The following is a 19,808-nucleotide window of genomic DNA, read 5'->3' on the forward strand; positions in this document are numbered from 1 at the left end:
GGCGGCCCGGGTTCGGATCCCGGGCGCACACCGACGCACCGCTTCTCCGGCCATGCTGAGGCCGCATCCCACATACAGCAACTAGAAGGATGTGCAGCTATGACATACAACTATCTACTGGGGCTTTGGGGGAAAAAAAAAAAAAAACAAAAAACAAAGTAAGTTTGAGACATGCTATATACTTTATTCCCTTCTGAAAAAATACTTAACACATTAACATATTTAGGCTCTGATAAATTCTGCAGTATAATAAAATTGTTTTCAACTTTATTTGGGCATAGGGCCCTCTTCTCGCAGCACCTATTACCATCCCAGAGAGCTGTGTGTCTCAGAATATCAGTTTGGAAAACTCTGTTCTAAGGGATATAAAATAATTTTTAAACTTTAAAGCTTCTCAGGAGAAATATTACCTGAATCATAGATGATCCTCTTTTTCTTATTTGGTTGCTTCTGTTTAAAGTCATCATCTTCAAGAGAACTATTTACCTATAACATCACAGTATAATTAGAACACCAAGAAGCCTATATAACTTAGCCATTTTTTCCTAATTAGACTTGGGCTCAGTGATTCTCAACTCGGAGAAATTTTGCCCCCCAGGAGACATTTTTGCTTGTCATAACTGGGAAGGTGAGGGGCAGGGGGTGTTACTGGCATCTAATGAGTAGACCAGGAATGCTACTCAACATCCTACAGTGCACAGGACAGTGCTTCATAACAAAGAATTATCCAGCTCAAAATGTCAATAATGCCCTGATTAGGCTAAACAGGCCAGATGATAACTGCCTCAGATGGGAAAGAAAGAATTATAAAAAAAGCTGTATTATTCAGCTCCACTTTCAACACTAACCCATATATAACAAAGAGCAAAAGGATGTCAGATAGTACAGGGCAAGTGCTTCCTGAAAATGACAGACAGAGACAGAAATAAAGCTAAGGGATTGTGGGCCCACCACAACCTAATGCCTGTTGGAAAACTAAATAAAACCAAGGCAAAAGACATTGTTTATATTTTTTAGTTATACATCACATTTCATATATATATCTCCTATTGGTACTGTTTCTCTGAAGAAACCCGACTAACACGGATTTTCTTACTGAGAAGTGGAGTGCTGCTGTAACAAATACCTAAAATATGAAAGTGGCTTTGGAACTGGGTAATGGTAGAGGCTGAAGGAGTTTTGAGGTGCATGCTAGAAAAAGCCTGGACTGCTACAAAGGGACTTTGGTAAAAATATGGATGTTAAAGGCGATTCTGGCAAGGTCTTGGGGAGAAAAGATGAGAGCTATAGAGAAAGTCTCTATCATCTTAGACAATACATATATCATCATAAAGAGAATGTTGGTAGAAATATAAACATTAAAGACCATTCTGGTATGGTCTCAGACAGAAATGAGGTTATTAGAAACTGCAGAAAAGGTGATTCTTGTTACACAATGGCAAAGAACTTGGCTGAATTGTGCCCCAGTGAAAAATATAAATTGTATTTGTGAAAGATAGAATATTGGAACAATGAAAGAGCTGAGGAGATTTCTAAGCAAAACGTTGGGTCCTCTGACTGCTTATAGTAAAATATAAGAGAAGAGAGATGAACTGAACTGTTAAGCAAAAAGGAACCAGAACTTAAAGATTTGGAAAATTCTCAGCCTGTCCATACTGCAAAAAAATGAGAACGTGCGTTCCGAAGAGAACATCAAGAGTGTGGCTGGACTATCACTCCATAAAGAAATTATAGGACTATTCAAGCAGGAACATGGCCAGTTTGAAATGAAGGGAACAAAATGAAGGAAAGCTGTCAGACTTCTTGATTCCACAAGACAGGACAATAGAGCTATTCGGCTACAAACCTGCACTATTCTCCAAGAAAAGGGAAGAATGACCCTGAAGGCAATTCAGAGATCAGGGCTACCTTATTTCTTGTTTCAACAGATCAGACAGGCTCTGCCCAGAAGCCTGAAAGGCGGGACCACCCTGCAGAGCTATGGGGGTGAGACCACTGCCCCAGTGGGTCCAGAAGGCAGGGCATCAAGCCAAAGAGGATTATTCTCAAGATTAAAGACCCGATAGAATAGAATTTGCCTTGCTAGGTTTTGGACTTGCCTAGGACCCATCACCCCTTCTTCTGATTTCTCCTTTTTGAAATGGGAAATGTCTATTCTATGCCTTTCCTACCACTGTATTTTGAAAGCACACACCTTGTCTGGCTTCACAGATTCCCAGATGGAGAGGAATTTTGCCTCAAGATCAATCATATCTGAGTCTCACGTGTATCTGATTTAGATAATATTTAGATGAGACACTGGACTTTAGACTTTAGAGCTGCAATGAGTTAAAACTTTTGGGGGCTGTTAGGACGGAATTAATATATTTTGCATGTCAGAAGGACATGCATTTTGAGGGGTCACTGGCAGAATGTTATGGACTAAAGGTTTTGTGTCCTCCCAAAATTCATATGTTGAACCTCTAACCCCCCATGTGGCTGTATTTGGAGACAGAATCTCTAAGGAAGTACAGTCATGCGTCGCATGATGACGTTTCAGTCAGCGATGGACCACATATACGACAGACCACACATAAGACAGCAGTCCCAGAAGATTAGGACCATATAGCTTAGATGTGTAGTAGGCTAGACCATCTAAGTTTGTGTAAGTACACTCTATTATGTTCATACAACGACGAAATCACCTAATGACACATTTCTCAGAACTTATCCCATCATTAAGTGACACATGACTGCAATTAAGGTTAAATGCAGTCATAAAGATGGAGCCTTGATCTGATAAAAATTAGTGTCCTTATATGATGACCGACAAACAATAATGCAAAACAAAAATTTTACAATAAAAAAAAAAATTAGTGTCCTTATAAGAAGAGAAGCAAGAGAGCTCATTTGCGTGCACACATATGCACACTCGCTCGCTATCTCGCTCACTTGCAACCTCCCTCCCCATGTATCACACCAAGGAAAGGCTATGTGAGGACACAGCAAGAAGGTAGCCAGCTGTAAGCCAGAAAGAGAGCTCTCACCAGAAACAGAATCAGCTGGAACCTGATCACAGACTTCCAACCTCCAGAACTGGAAGAAGATAAATTTCTATTGTTTAAGTCACCCGGTCTATAGTATTTTGTTATGGTAGCCCAAGCTGACTAATACATGAGCCATAGACTCAAGAGAAAAGGCACTTAATAAAGACCAATCCTGATATAACCCAGATCTTAGAATTAACAGACAAGAATTTTAAAGCACGTATCATAACTACATTCAAGAACATAAAGGAGAAAAATCCAAACTATGAAAAGGAACCAAATGGAAACTCTAGAATTGAAAAACACAATATTTAAAATAAAATATTCACTGCATAGGCTTAATAGCAAACTGGAGATGACACATGAGTCAATGAATTTGAAGATAGTAAAGAAATTATCTAATCTTTTAAGTACAGAAAAAAAAAAGACAAAAAGGAACAAGCCTCAATGATCTGTGAAGACAATATCAAAATTCTAATATGTATATAATTGGAATCCCAGAAGAAGAGGGGAGAGAGAATGAGGCAAAAAAATATTTGAAGAAACAATGGCAAAAAGTTCTCAAATTTGATGAAAGATATAAATTTACAGATTCAAGAAGCTCAGAAACCCTAAACAGGATAAACACAAGAAAACCACACCTAGGCACACCACAGTCAAAGCGGAAAACCAAAGATAAAGAAAAAAATCTTGAAAGCATGAGAAAAACACATTACATACAAGAGAAAACAATATGAATCAGTGCTAACATCTCACCAGAAAAAATGGAGGCCAAAAGACAGTAGAACATCTTAGAGTGCTGAAACAAAAAACTGTCAATCCAAAAGTCCATATCCAGCAAAAATATCCTTCAAGAATGAAGGCAAAATAAAGACATTTTTAGATAAACAAAAACTTACAGAATTCACCGCCAACAGACCTACATTACAAGAAATGCTAAAGAAAATTCTTCAGGTTTAAGAAAATATTAGATGGAAATTGAGATCTTTAATAAGAAATGAAAAGCACTAGAAATGGCAAATAAGTAGGTAAACATAAAAAAGCAATTTTTCCTTTTAATTTCTTTAAAACACACTTGTCTGCTTAAAGCAAAAATTATTACACTGAACGTGGAGTATTAACATATGTAGATATGATACATATGACAACTAGGACATAAAGGATGGAGTGGTGGTTAAAGAGACCTGTAGAATTGCAAAATTCTTACATTTTACATGAAGTGGAACAATATTAACTCTGATACACTATTGCAGCCATTTCATGCTTCCCATAGTGACATTGTCTTAACTTCTCTGAGACCCAAGGAGGACAGGGGAAAAAATAAAGCTTTCCTCCAAAGCCCTCCCTCACCAGAAGTCCAACACCATTTACCTGGGGAGAGGGGCTCATGTATCTATGAGCAAATTTGGTCTTAAAACACAAAGTTCTAACAACTAAAAGTGTTCCCTCTCTACTTCAGGAAAGCACCAAGCTTGAATACAGTAAGGTATATTAATTAGAAATAAGTAATACCTCATTACTATCCTTCTTCCTCTGCTAAATGAGTTGACATATATATTTACTCAAGGCTCCCTTGAGTCCTATCAAGTCTAGGAACTGAGTTAATCTTTCATACAACTCTAAATTGTATTTGGAAAATTGACCTTGATTTCCTTTATTCCTTTCTTTGCTTTTAAAGTTTCTTCAGTAGACTTTGTTTTCTCATTCTTCTTTACTGTTTCACTTGCAAGTTTCTTTCCACTTGGTATAACCCCAAAGAATTTCCGAATATCCTAAAAGCATAAAAGAGGATTCATAAATAAACATTAACTACACAAAATTCTAATTTCAATTGTAAAAAGGGACAGTTATACACACACACTGATTTACCCCAAGTAATTTCTTCATAGCAAGACAGTTCCACATATGCAGCAGCATTCTTTTTATATGCAAAAGTTAACTGATAAAATTACCTGAGATAAAAATAATTTGCCTAATGAAAAGTAATATTAATTCTCAGAATCTGGCCAAAAACAGGGCAAAAATAAGAAAGTGAAATTTTTGTTAACAACAGCACAGTCACTAAAGGGGGGTAAGTAACAGGTATTTATTGATCATGCATACACATACTCATCCCATCATCCCAGGCACAGGAGGGGAGAAGACAAAAAGCTGAACAATATAATTCTTGCCCATGGGATTTATAATCCAGTTTGAGAGAATAACTCTCTCAACCCTGATTATTTAAGACCTTAATAATTAAGAACGTTGACATGATTTTCCTTTATATGATTTTTCCAAATTCTGAAGAAAACATTTTGATGCTTATTACAATATTCTTTTTAATTACTCTACCCCCCCACCATGTTAAACTGCAGTATTCAAATTAACCATACTGAAACATTTACAATGTAATTTACAATTAAAATCACTCACTTTTCTTATCCTTTTCATACATATTCTTCCCTACCCTTTCAGATTTTAGCTTTGAAGAAACTGTGGTGTAGAGAACAGGAAACAGACTTTAGAATTAGAAAGCATTGGTTTGAATCTCTGCTCTAGTGCTTTCTCTCAGTGTGGCCTTCGGCAACTTTAATTTATCTAAGTCTGTTTTCTCATCAGTAAAGTGGGACTAATAGTACCTACACTGTATGAGGATTAATTATGCATCTATCACTATTTTGGCTCAGTAAAAAGCTTCCCTTCACCTCATTTATGAACTTTTATCCCTTCAAATCACTGAAACATCTCCATTTACAATTATCTCTGCTCACAAGCAAGAGTATAAGGAATACAGAATAATGAGAACTTAACGGTCTAAATTCCAAAGAACTGGGTTCAAAGAACCAGTTGTACCATTTTCCCTCTTCCTATCCTTGATGGTTATAATCCTGAGTGAGTTTTCAACCCTTCTTACCTGTTTCAACCTACCTCTACTGTTATGAGGAAAATGTCTATGAAAGTACTTTGTAAAGTATATGAAATTTAACAATTATTTCCTAGATCTTGGCAGTAACTGTCATACTTTTAAAATGCCAGAAGTCCCATGGCAGTAACTGTCATACTTTTAAAATGCCAGAAGTCCCAAACAACTGTGTTACACAAACACACATATACATTTTAACTTTGTGGCTACACCAATAAACAAAGCAGAAAAATGAGGTACACAGACATGTTAAATTTTTCAAAAAAAATTAAAGTCTTCCCTGGTTTCATATGCTCTTTTGTAAATTTCATAATACAGAAAAATCACAAATCCATCCTAATAAAATCTAACTCTAAAAAACACTGTTTACGGAATGGATACCTCTGCTGTGAAACTGGGACATTAGTGTCAGGTGCTAAGGAAGAGATGGATGATAAAGAAAGCCACAGTCTTCCGTATAACTTGCAAAGAATTGAGTTTGAGGCTGACAAGTACTTACTTTATTGCTTCTGGAGGAAATGAGAGTTTCGCATTGGAGTTTCACTCTTGAAATTACCAAGCGATTCTTCATTCTAACAGTGGTGATTGTTTAAACACACTCACTCACACACACACCCCCCACAACGGCAATATGGAAATACCAAAACTAAGGATTAATAATCAGGTTAAAGATAGTGATGGTTTTCAATCTGTTTTAGGTCCACAAATGCTTAAAACCACAAAGAGAAAGAAAACAAAACATAATTCAGGAAATGGAATTGTTGGTAACGTTCCGCTGTCTGATTTTAGTCTGGACCACACTGCCACTCTTCAGCATTGTTAACACTCTTTTTCCTAAGGAATTCTTTCCATTCACATCCCCTTTCTTTTCCTTTCCCTTTATTCCAGGCTTTTCTCACACACTCCCCATGCCCTTATACTCTGATGGCAGCAGAAAAGTTAAAGAAATTACAGCATCCTAACCTAACTCAATATACACTAAAACTCTAAACTTTTGGAAAGGAATTTTCATCAGAATGAAAGCCACTCTACTCACACCTTTTCAAGATTATCTCCAATGTGAGCAGCCATCTTGTGTATAAATATCTAGATGCAAAGGTCACCAATTTGGCCTTAATTTATAGTGTGACTTCACCTTACTCTTCAATTAACATTCTCTGTCTAGTATTCCAGGTCTTCAAAGATTTCACAAAATGAAGAAGAACAAGTCTAGTGGCTAATGACACTCCCAAATAATGGATTTAAATACCACTCTTACCCGCATGGAATAATTCTTGCTGAGTATATGAGGAGAAAAAGGAGCTAAATTTTAAATTTACTTTTATAAACTTGGCAAAGTAAAGGCCTTCTAAGCAGAAAATCAAGACTAGAAAGTATACATAAAGAAAGATTTGACTACATAAAAATAAAACAAAATATGCCATAAACAATGTTAAAATATAAGCAACTAATTTGAAAATATTGACGTTACATATAAAAGAGTTCCTACAAATCAATAAAAGATAACCTAGTAGATAAATGAATAAAAGCTACTAGTAAGCAAAATATAAAAGAAATGCAAATAACCAACAAACATAAACGATGCTCAACTTCACAAATAATAAACGGATAAATTAAAACGATTATTTTTCTCTAAGTGTTAAAAGATTGATAATGCCTAGATTTCTCAAAAATGTGGGGAAACAGATGCTCACATACTACACTGATAATAAAAGTAAAAATGGGTATAATCTTTCCAGAGGATAATCCAGCAAAACCTATCAAAATTTTAAATGTGCATACCCTTTGTCCCAGTAATTACACTTCTACAAGAAATAGATATTTTTATTTGGGAAACCAACAGTAATTAACTCTTCTTACTTTCTTCAACAGTTATTACTTGAACAAACAGGTCAGTTCAAATAAGGCAAAAGATTCAGGCAAAAATCACATAAAAGTTAAAACAAAATTTATCACAGATAGCTAATAATAAGTAAATTTTTCATGCTTTTACTTACAACTACTGGACACAGATTTCTCTCTCTTGATAATTCTATGAGGTAAACACAGTAATGATACACCTCCATTTTATAGATGAGTAAGTTGAATTAAGTCAGACAAATACAGGCTTTTTGTCAGTTTTGCTGCTTATTACCAGACACTTGGGATGAATTACTTAACTTCTCTGCACCTTAGTTTCCTCATGATGCCACCTGCCTCATAGGATTCCTACGGGGATTAGAGGGAGCACACCAAAAACCTCCAGAATGGAACTTGGTCTTCTGACTCCAAATCTCTTTCATAGTGTTCCACTTGACTATGACCCTCATAATTTTCCTGTATTTCTAAGGATCTACGCAAAAGTAGCCATTCCCCATAATTAGCAATGTGGCCTTTCCCTTCTCATTATTCCTGATACATCTGATCCTGGTGTGTTTACAGGCAGGCACTGTGCCAGGGACTTAGGACACAAACAGGAAAATGCCCTCATGCAGCTACCTGGGAAACACATTAGTACATAACAAATTAAATGCAAAACAGCGCTAACACAGAGGTAACCACAAAACTATAAAAGCACCAGAAGCACCTAACACAGAGAGCCTCAGGCATGGCTTCCCAAAAGAAGCAACACCTAAAGTGGGTCCTAAAATGATTAGTAGGAGATACTTTTGATAGTCATAGAAATTTGAGTTTGAATACACTGCTATAAGTTCCATGCAGCAGGCTTGTCTGTCTTACTCACCAGTGTAGCTCTAGTATAGGGCCAACACCTCAGGTAAGCACATAAACACTTAATTAATATCAGTTGAACACATGAGTGGTTATTCCTAAGGTCACTGACCTTCACACCTGGGCCCAGAAAGAGAGATTCTTGATTATGTAAAATGAAATTCATGGTAGACTTGTTTTTAAAGATTGTGTATTAAAATAATTTTAATCGAGATTAATTTTTTGCTATGACTTTACCTGTTGCCTTTTGTTTTAAGAAATTTTAAGTGTGCATTAAATTAATACATTGTATATTATTTCTGAGGCAAATTATTAAAGCTGACCTTCTATAATTGACCCTTGTAATAGTGTACTCTCTTGTCATATTATAATACTGTGGCCACAAAAAACAAAATACTTTCACTTTTAGTAGCCTACTTCCTCTTCTTCAAATTTTTTTTAGCCAATCAAATCACTTTTTTTAGAAATCAGAAATATCTCTATATATAACCGATGTTAATGATATAGCAAAGTGTACCACAGGCCTCAAGAACTTCTCTGAAGAAGATAGCAGCAATCAATCATTTACTAATCATTACTAAGGAAATAATTATTTACTTCAGGTTTAAAAAAATAACTTCTCCTTCATACCTGCATAACTGGCATAACAGAAGCATCTGAAATTGTTTACACCTGATCTAATGGTTTATTTCAACACTTTGACGTTTTCACCAGGGCTAATGTACTTATGATTTTTATTCATCCAGAAGTCAACTTTTTACAACTGAATTCTGATCTAAAAAATCAAATTTAAACTACTTGAATAAACATTGAACTAAGTTCAAATCAAAAATAGAACTACCACATAATAAATACTATATATTTCTCTAGGCTACCTTATTCATTGTCATTAAATGTTCAGTAGCTTAGATATAAAATTATGAAGAAATGGCTACAGAAGATGTTTTCATACCAGTAAGCTTTACATTCTAGTTGATTTTTCTTTTACTGGAAATATAAAGTTTATTTGTACTTAATCATTCATCAAATATTTATAGAAAATGTACCATGTGCACTATACAGCAGTTCCCTATCCTTGTGGCCCCATCCTTGCAAGAGCTCATGTGCTAGTGTAGAAAGCTATCAATAACAGTTGCTTATCTATTAAGTGTGCCAAAATGTGTGCCAAGGAAACAAGGTGGGTGGTCTCTTCACTAACCATATGGGTCGTTTTTTATGCTTTGTGCATCTGACAAAAGCTATGAATATTTTCCACGGAAATATGAGAAAACACACTATAGTATAATACAAAAATATATTTGGTCTTTATCCCTGGTTTCCAGCACAGAGTTCCTAAAATCCTCAGAATTTCCAGAGTGATGAGTGTCTTTTGTTATTCATCATCAGCCCCTTTTGATCACATCTGAGTTTATGCTAATGACATAACTTGGAGTGGGGCCCCTACATAGCCTCAGGATGGGGACCCAGTCACCAGAAAGGCCAAACATGTGACTGGGAACTCCGAGCCCCACTTCTGAGGGGGGCTAGAGATGAGCTTATAAAAACTTGAACAAGTGATGTTTGCTGTTGGAAGAACTTCTGGGTTGGTGAACACATCAAGTTGCTGGGAGGGTGGTGCACCCAAAGATGGCATGGAAGCTCTGTGCAAACACCCCCTTATCTTGCCCTATGGATCGCTTCTTTCCATTTGGCTGTTCCTGAGTTGTATCCTTATAACAAACCAGTAAATGTAAGTAACGTGTTTTCCTGAGTTCTGTGAGCCATTCTAGCAAAATATAAACCTCAGGAGGGGGTCCTGAGAAGCTTGATTTAGAGCCAGGCAGTACAGGTGGCCCAGGACTTGCAATCAGTGTCTGAAGTGGGAGCAGTCTTGTGGGACTGAGCCCCTTAACTTGTGGAGTCCACACTAACTCCAAATAGTTAGTGTCAGAATTGAATTGAATTGTAGGACACCCAGCTGGTGTCAGAGAACTAGAGAATCGATTGGTGTGAGAAAACACTCCACACACAGACACACCAAACTTTGTGTGCCATTTTAGGGGTTTTTTCCTGAAGCCTATTATTGGCTCTCCATGAACCCTAAGTCAAAAACTTCTGATCCACATATCGACACTGCGCAAGCTAACTCACACCCATCTCGACCTCAGGACCACCTATATACACACTGATACCTCCTATATCTTGCGTCTCAACTCTAGACCTCCTCTGAGCTCCATATCCATGTAGCCAATAGTCTGCCAGATACAACTCTGTCCAAATGCCCCAAAGGTGCCTCCAACTCATAATGTCCAAAACTAAGCTCTTAATATCCTGGGACTTGCTTCTCTTCCTTTATTTCCCACCTCAATGCATAGCACCACCATTCACCCAAAACAGAAAAATGGGCATTGTTTTTCCTCCTCACTCTGACCCTCCACCTAATCATCCCACCTAACCTATCTCCCAAATACTGCTCTCCTCTTCCCTTTATTTCCATTGCCAATGCCCTGATTCAGGGCTTCCTTTATTTACTTAACAAACCCTTAAATAGGACTTACTCTGTGCCAGGTAATGATTTAAGCACTTTAAAAATATTAACTCATTTAATCCACATAACTCTACGAAATTTTTTAACTTTAATTCACAGATGAAAAAATTTAGAATGCCAAGACATTCTTCTAGTAAAAGTTTTGAAATTTAAGATGCTCTTTACATGTAAGCAAAAAAAGACTTCTTGCATTTTCCTACACTAAGGTATAACTAACAATACGACAACACTATTAGAGAGAAATATTGCCTATCAGGCAGCCCAAATGCAATTTTAATATACATAAGCCAAGACAAAGTACCAGACTTCGCCAAGTACTCCAAAAAATCACGCATTTTTTAGAGTCCTTTACCTGTACCAACAAGTTCCCAACTTGGTTAGTTATAAATCTATCAGTAGAACTAGAGATGAAAAAAAATTTTTTTCAATAAATACTCTTAAACCTGCACAGAAGTAAGCTGTCATAATGAACTTTAGCTTTAAAAGGTCAAAGTACAAAAGCTGTTATTTACTTTGAAGTATAACCAAACAGCTCTAATTACTTTTTTCCACTGCTGATGGGCTCAACCAACAAACAAGTTATACTTCCTATCAAAAGTGCAAAGAGAAAGCAAATTATATCACTGTCTTCATGTATCTTTGAAGAGTACAGGATTTTATGCAAAATAAGTATTGCAGCGCTCTGTAGAATAGTTGCAAAATATTATATTTTGGCTTTACTTCCCTATTTTGAAAGTAACAAAGAAATATAAATATTTCTGATAATATTTTTAAGTCATCCACCAAATCCACAAGTAGAAACTATCATCAACACACTTCACAAAATCTATCCAAATGTAAAAATCTTTTATCTTGAAAACAACTAAAATGCAAAATTGTATATCTGACTAAAATATACAATGATGTAACTGATAGCAGCACAAGCAACACAACAGAGACAAATTATGAAATAATTTTAAAGTAGTTAAAATTATATTAAGGCCTTATACTTTGAAAGCAAAAAGCAAGTTGTTGGAATGCTGTCCCCTGAGAACAAGAAAAAGACAGATCCACCCTCACTACTTCTGTTCAACATTGTAGAGGTTCTAGCAAAAGCAATTAGGCAAAAAAATGAAATAAAAGGCACCGAGATTGGACAGGAAGAAGTAAAACTATCTCTACTTGCAGATGAAATTATTTTATATAGAGAACTACTATTAGTATTAGAACTACTAAATGAGATCAGCAAGGTTGCAGGATAAAAGATCAATGTACAAAAATGAACTGTATTTCTAAACTCTTGCAATGAACAATCCAAAAGTGAAATTAAGAAAACAATTCCATTTACAGTATCATCAAAAAGAACAAAATACTTAGAATAAACTTAACAAAAGAAGTGTAAAACCCATACTCTGAAAACTATAAAACATTGTTTAAAGAAATCAAAGAAGATCTAAACAAATGGAAAGACAGCCCATGTTCATGGATCAGAAGACTACTTATAACATTAAGATGGCAATACTCCCCAAACGGATCCACAGATTCAACACACTCCCTATCAAAATCCCAGCAGGCTTCTTTGCTGATTATAAAATTCATATGGAAATTCAAAGAACCCAGAACAGGCAAAACAATCTTGAAAAACAAGAACAAAGTTGGAAGACTCACACCACCCGATTTTAAAACTTACCACAAAGCTACAGAAAAAAAGACAATGTATTACCGGCATTAGGATAGACATATAGATCAATGGAATTGAATTAAGAGTCCAGAAAAAACTCTCACACTTACGGTTCACTGACTTTTGACAAAGGAGCCAAGGTAATTCAATGGGAAAAGTCTGCAAATAGTGCAGGGACAACTGGATATCCACATGCAAAAGAATGAACTCGGACCCTTGCTTCACACCACATTCAAAAGCTAACTCAAAATGGACCAAAGTCCTAAATGTAAGAGCTAAAACTATAAAACTCTTAGAAGAAAACACAGGCATAAATCTTCATGACCTGGGATTAAGCAATGGTTTCTTGGATATGAAACCAAAAGCTCTGAGGAAGTGATGATTGAGACCTGAATGATGAGAAATAGGCAGACAAGCAAGCCTCTGGAGGAAGAGTGTTCCAAGGAAAGGAAACAGCAAGAACAAACGCCAAGACAAAACCAGCTTAATACACCCAAAAGATAGAGAGATGAGATCAGAGAGGTAGGCAGGGGGTTTACAGGTCAAGTACTAGTACACAGGCAAAAGCTACATTATATTAAGGTGAAAGCACTGCTCCAGGGGGCGCATTCACATAACAAACTACAATGTGAAAGGTATCCCCTAGAATGGGGCAATGAAGCAGCTCAGATGTATTCAGACTTACTTGACAGCTCTTCAAAAAGGCTATCCCTTAAGTCTCACGTGCATTTCATTCAACCTTATGCATATTTTCAATAAATAATTATCCCAGCCAATGAATTATATATGCTGACTTCTTAAAAATGGCATCTCGCAGGTTTTATTCACATTTTGAGCACATAATTAAATCCTCATAGCAATCTAAATTGTTTAGATGGCTTCTTTTTTGTTGTTCTTTTTATTTTCAATTTCGTTTCAATTCCTTTAATAGACATTATATTCACATGGTTCAGAATTCAAAAGGGTAAAAAGTCTCCCTCCCACTCTGCCTCTCAGACACACATTTCTCATCTTTGGAGACAACAAATGTTATCAGTTCCTTATGTATCCTTCCAGAGAGCTTTTATACATCTTCTAGCAAATATGTATATATATTCTTTTCTCTCTTTTTCTATACAAAGTGGTAGCATACTTACATACCGTGTCCTGCACCTTCTTTTTTCACTGAACTATCTTGGCAATTGTTTCATACCAGGCATAACATTTTTTTTTCTTTTTTAATAGCTGCATAGTATTCCATTTTGTGGATGTAGCAATTTATTCCTTTATTGATAACTTTAATTGGAAAATATTTGAGGAAAAACTGCAGCTCCTAGGACAAGAGTTTTTAACTTTGTATCTATGAAACGGCTTCAGAAGATATGTGAATCCCCTAAAATGGTGTGTTTGTGCCCATATGTATTTCTGTGGGCAGAAAATTTGCACACCATTCACCACATTATTAAAGGGAACTGTGACCCAAACAAAAGTTAAGAACTACTGTACTACAATATAACTTGTGCACAAGTGTTCAATAAACACGTTAAATAGAATCTTAGTCTAGGGTTTTGCTAATTTGTACTACAGACAGGAGGACTAAATCAAATACCAATCGAATGCAAAATTCTTACCTACTTTATAGTATCTTTTCCCTTTAACAAACAGCAAAACTGACCCATTTGACTCCCATTCCTTTCCTAAGAAGGGCTTTATTTTTCATCTGCACTGTGAACAGGAGAACTAAGAAAGAGAACCAAAATTTAAAGTACCTGAATGATCAAAAGTTGACTATACAAGCTATTGTTCACCAAAACTGACAAAATCAGAGGCCATTTTGACGCCCCTTAAACTCTATGTAATGATCCAGAGTCCTTCCTGAGAAAATTAGATCACTGGTAGTCATGAAGTTGTACAATGCCTACCACCTGTCAGGCACCAGAATAGAAGCTTTACGTATCTTATCTTGTTTAATCCTCAAGACAATCATTTAAGACAGCTATATATCCCCCCTTTTACAGGTAAGGAAACGGAAGCTTAAAGAGGTTAAAGTTAAGCTGTTTACTTGCCCCAAACTACATACTATTAACTAGCAGAGCAAGACTAAATCATCTCCTCACCCTCACCTTCAAGACTCCAAATCTCATCAACATTCCACAATACTATAGTGCCTGAAGTCCAAAATGTAATTATGATCATTTTAGGGAGACGGTATAATGTAGCGGTCAGAAAAACCTAGGCTCTAATTCTAGTTCAACTATTTATTAGGTGTACAACAAATTGTTTAAACTCCAAAAGCCGCCTTTACCATGTGTAAAACTGCATTGGTGAGGTTTAAATTAGAAAAGCTATGTAAAACAAACAGCTCACATACTGACCTGAAGAAGATACCTGGTACAAGGTGGCTAATATCATTATTTTATCCTTCTTTGAAAAGAAATACAAAGGGCTGCAAAGTTTCCCAATTTGGCATAAAAATTCCCCCCCCAGAATGTTGCCTCCGTGACAAATCAGATGATGAATGACCGAAAGAACTATGTCTGATTATTAAGTAGATCCTGGCATAAAACATTATAAATTGTCCTTTAAAATGAAAATATTTCAAACACATACCTGTACCTATGCCCTACCAGCATGACTGTCTTGTTTTGACGCCTGCATAATTACTTCATTCTCAATTGAAATGCTTTATGCAGAACTATGCACGGAGGTTGTTTGTTTTTAAGATTCTGTTTAACATCGGGTGATAAGCTATGACAGCTGTCAAATGTATTACATCTGTTTCTAAACACTGTAAGTTTTTTTCCTGGTAAACTCTGTTGGCCCTGTGACTTGTATAAACTCACCTAAACAAAATAAAACCTCCTCCCCATGCCCTCGGTCTCAAACGGCTATGCGCTGAGCGTTTCGCGCGGCTATTAACGACGCAAGTTGAAGGCCTGAGACAACTTATTCACAAGAAAGGAAAGTTTGTTACTCGTCTCCCTCATGACCCAAAGCTTGAAACCGACGCTTTAGGCAGGGCTCACACCGACGGCCGGGGCAAAGCTGAACAGGAAGACAACTTCACCTCTGAGCCTCTAAATCACCCTCAGTACCCCCTTCCTTCCTCCCTCCCTTCCCCCAACAGTTGAAAAAAACGGAAACTGCCGCGCAGCACCAAAAGCCCTGCGCGCTGGCTGCCGCCGAGAGCTGAAGCGTCCAAGGAATGCTGTGCGGCCAGCGCCCAGTTCGTGGCCCCTCTGTGCCTTCGCTCCCCTCCGGAGCCACGCACCGCCCTCCTCCCCCAGCCCTGCACGCCAGGAGTGCCCGGTCCACACCCAGCCTGCAAACCCTCCCAAGCCCCCGAGCCGCACAGCCTCCCTCAGGGGCTCACCATCGCAGGCCACGGATTAAAGCGCGGGCGGGCAGGCCGCCGGCTGGGGAATCCGTTACCGGGACTCGGGATCCATTCGCGCCAACAACTTCTACCGCGAAGTGGAAGGAGGGGGAGGCGCGGCGCCCGCTGATGACGTCAGGAGGCGCGCGGCGTCCCTTCGGGCCTGGCGGGAGGCGGGAGGTGCGACGTGGGCCCAGGTGCCGCTCCGGAGGCCGGCCGGCCGCAGCCTTCGCGAGAAGCGACGGGAGAGTGGCCCGCGCCCAGATTTGTGCCTTTGGCTTTTGGCGGGGGCGCTCAAGTGGAGGTTCCGAGATTGATTTCCTGGGAAGGCGGGCAAACCAGGTTCCTCCCAGTTACAGGTTTGGAGAGCACACTGCCCTCCAGTAGCTGTCAAGTGTTTCTACGAACACCCGCAGTAAGATCAACATTTTAGGAGTACGTTTCACATATTACATTTAAATATCTTTTCTGAAACAAGAATTTCACCAAACAGTATTTACTCTGATCTATATTATTTTTTTAACGTTTGACCCACTGAATTGATTATTTCGCCTACTAAGTGGAGACCCACAGTTTGAAAACCACCAGGCCAAAGGACAATTTTATGTTGTGTAATTCCAAAGCAAAAAAGGCTAATAAAATCATCTAGACATCACCATCCACTCCGTTTTATAAATGAAAAATATGAGGCCCAAACAAGCTAAGGGGCCCTGGCTAGGAACCTAGGCCTCCAAATTCCCAAACATGCGCCAATAAGTCCCTCAAAGAGCGGTGGTGTGTGTGAAGGCAAGGCACGAACAAGGTGTGTCTCCATAGAAAAACAGCAATCCGAAAAGCTTTGGAGTAAATAAATAGATAAGCAACCGAATTGTGGAATAGAATGCGACATTTGCATACAATTTTAAGAGAAAACATGAGACCCTAAGGAGTTTAGTGGAGAGAGCAATATCTCCAGGTTTGGCCCTAGACTTTCAAATCCTTACCCACCCACCTCCTGTACTGTCTTGCGTTTTATCACACCAACGTCTCTACAATGAAAGATAGCAAAGGCTTCTGGAATACAATAGAGGCTAAGCATGGAGAACTTGTATTGATTAAACAACCTCTGTAATACGTGCAGGCATGCAGCTATGGACTATTCTAGCTTAGCTCATCTAACCCACAATGACGTTGGCTACTGTTACTATCCCCAGTTTACAAAGGAGTAAACTATTACACATGAACAGGGCCCGGTTGCCTAGGACCCTCTGAAGCCGGTATGCTAGGGTTCCCAGCCCCACCACATGCTAATTGTGTGAGCATGGGCAAGTTACCGTGCCTCAGTTTCTTCATCCGGTAAAATAAAGATAATAGTACCACTACATAGGGTTGTTATGGAACTGTCCCTGGCACATAAGCAGGTAATAATCTTTTTTTTAAGTCAGCTATTATCATTATTATTATGCAAGCCTAGGTACTATCAAGAAAGTTCCAAAAATGAACTTATCTACTCCATAATTTTGCTTAGGGAGATACTTGACTGGGGAGGAGAGAGGTCATTAGATCCTTTGAGAAATCAATAAAAACTATGAATCTACTCCCCAGAAAAATGTACATAAGGAGACACATCACATAAATTTTTGCCTGTAATTTCAGAAAGCCTAAACCAATTTACAATGTTCATTGTGTCATAAATAAGTAAATAAGATGTACATTAACAGTTTTACGTATCTTTTACATTATAGTACTTTTAACTTTTGTGGAGTTTTTTGTTTGTTTTGTTTTTTAGCATTTTGAAGCCTTCTTTGAATTTAGGTGAGAGTTAGGTCACCAGAAAGTAGCTTCCAGAAAGATACTGAACTGAATTTTTTGGATTGTTTTCTTTGGGAACGTTTATTTGGAAATATTCTATCTCAGAAATGTACCAGACTAAGAATGGCTGCATATGCTTTGATACTCCTCCCCAAACCTGGGCTGGCCTGTGACTGATTTGACCAAAGAATATGGTGGAAATGATGCTATGACAGTTCCAGACATAAGCTTTAAGAGGACTAGCAGCTCCCACCTTGCTCTCTTGGAGCCCTGAGCCACCATGTAAAGTGGAAGAAGGCGCCACTGAGCCCAGGCTTACAGCCATCTCCACCGGGTACCAGGCTTGTAAGTGAAGCCATCTTGGACCTACCATACCAGCTGCTGGTGGAATTCCACTAGTGACCCCAGTCAACACTACATAGAGCAGAAAAATCACCTAGTCAAGGCTTGCCTAAATCCCGTGACCCGCAGTGGTGTGAGCATAATAAAATGGTTATTCTTTTAAGGTACTAAGTTTTGAGGTAGTTTGTTGTAAAGTAACCAGATAACCAGAACCGAAATATCTTAAAGAACCCACAATGTAAACAAAAAATAAGCATGAACAGAATATTCATACTTATTTTTTCCACTGTGGTGATTTTTATCGATGCATCATTCACCAAATATTTATTGAGCTCTACTGTGTGTCGGCTCATTTTTATGTGCATGCTGGGAACCCATAGTAAGTTAGACAGACAGTCCCAGCCTCCCTGAAGTTTATATTTTTGAGGGAAAGAGAAAAATGAATAAGTAGACAAAAATAAATTCTCTACGTTCAGGTAAGGGTAAATGCTGCAAAGAAAATAAAGCAGCATAATGAGATAGAGGATAACTGGGCAGGAGGGTGTGGAAGTATTGTAAATAAGTGATCAAAAAGACCTCTAGAAGGGGACATTGAGCTGAGACATGAATGTTGAGAAGGGGACAGCAAGTATAAAGGCCCCGATATGGCTATGAGTTAAACATATTCAGGGAATAGCAAGAAAGCCAGTTTTATGACCGGTGCAGGGTTAACAATGGAAGTGATAAGAGATGAGTTTGGGCAGAAGTGAGGGAAGAGATCAGATAGAGCCTTAGGCCCTAGCAAGAAGCCTTAATTTTATTCTAAGTGTAATGGGAAGGCTTTATAAGATTTTAAGACAAAAGATTGCTATGATCCCATCATTCTTATACTTTGTATTTTATGACCATAAAGGAAAAAAAAACATTACCATGTGTTTTATGGCAAAATATGATACCCATCTGTTTTCCATGGCAGAGAAATCTTAAGAAGGCTAAAAGGATTACCAAATGTGATTTTTTTTTTTTCTTTTTGCTTGTCTGTAGGGGAGTAGCAGAGTCTCTTATTAAGATTGTTTCTACATAGTAACTGCATCTGGATTTTAACCCTTACTAGGCACTATTCTATAATAGCATCTAGTTTGGATTCGTTCCAGGCAAAAGACCAGCCTGTGGCACCTTCTATCTCTATGTGGTGTTCCTTTGACAATAAGAATAAAATGATAATATGTCATAACTATTTCCATGTCTCAGTATTAATTGAAAGACTGTATTACCGCATCTCCAGGAAGTTGAGGATACACAAAGAATACAACAAACTAGGGCTGCTGATTTTTAAATAGTTTTTAAGAAAGGCACAGAAAAGTCATGTATTGGTGATGTTAGCTAACAAAGATTCCTTGCATTTTTTCTTAAAAGTATTTTCATCAAAATCTTTCCTCATGCTCTCCTCAGTCATTAGTTCAGTCTTCATAGCATAAATATTTCTCAAACCAGCTGATGAATCAGTAAGACTA

General features: G+C 37.7%; 1 protein-coding gene across 3 annotated transcripts in view; it reads right to left on the reverse strand.

Annotated features, from left to right (window-relative positions):
* RFC1 (replication factor C subunit 1) overlaps nt 1-16,347 on the reverse strand; it is a 76,393-nt gene extending 60,046 nt beyond the window's left edge. For all 3 annotated transcript variants that reach the window (XM_087434206.1, XM_087434205.1, XM_087434204.1), the window contains exons 1-3: nt 16,180-16,347; nt 4,670-4,798; nt 411-486 (exon numbers count right to left, since the gene is read on the reverse strand). In XM_087434206.1, the coding sequence (XP_087290332.1) occupies nt 411-486; nt 4,670-4,798; nt 16,180-16,182 (208 nt within the window). In that variant the 5' untranslated portion in view covers nt 16,183-16,347. The remainder of the gene's footprint in view (nt 1-410; nt 487-4,669; nt 4,799-16,179) is intronic.
* Nucleotides 16,348-19,808: the final 3,461 nt, after the last annotated feature.

This window comes from Ceratotherium simum, chromosome 8, assembly GCF_057802395.1.
Source record: "Ceratotherium simum simum isolate JZ-2026a chromosome 8, ASM5780239v1, whole genome shotgun sequence".
Taxonomy (NCBI): Eukaryota; Metazoa; Chordata; class Mammalia; order Perissodactyla; family Rhinocerotidae; genus Ceratotherium; species Ceratotherium simum.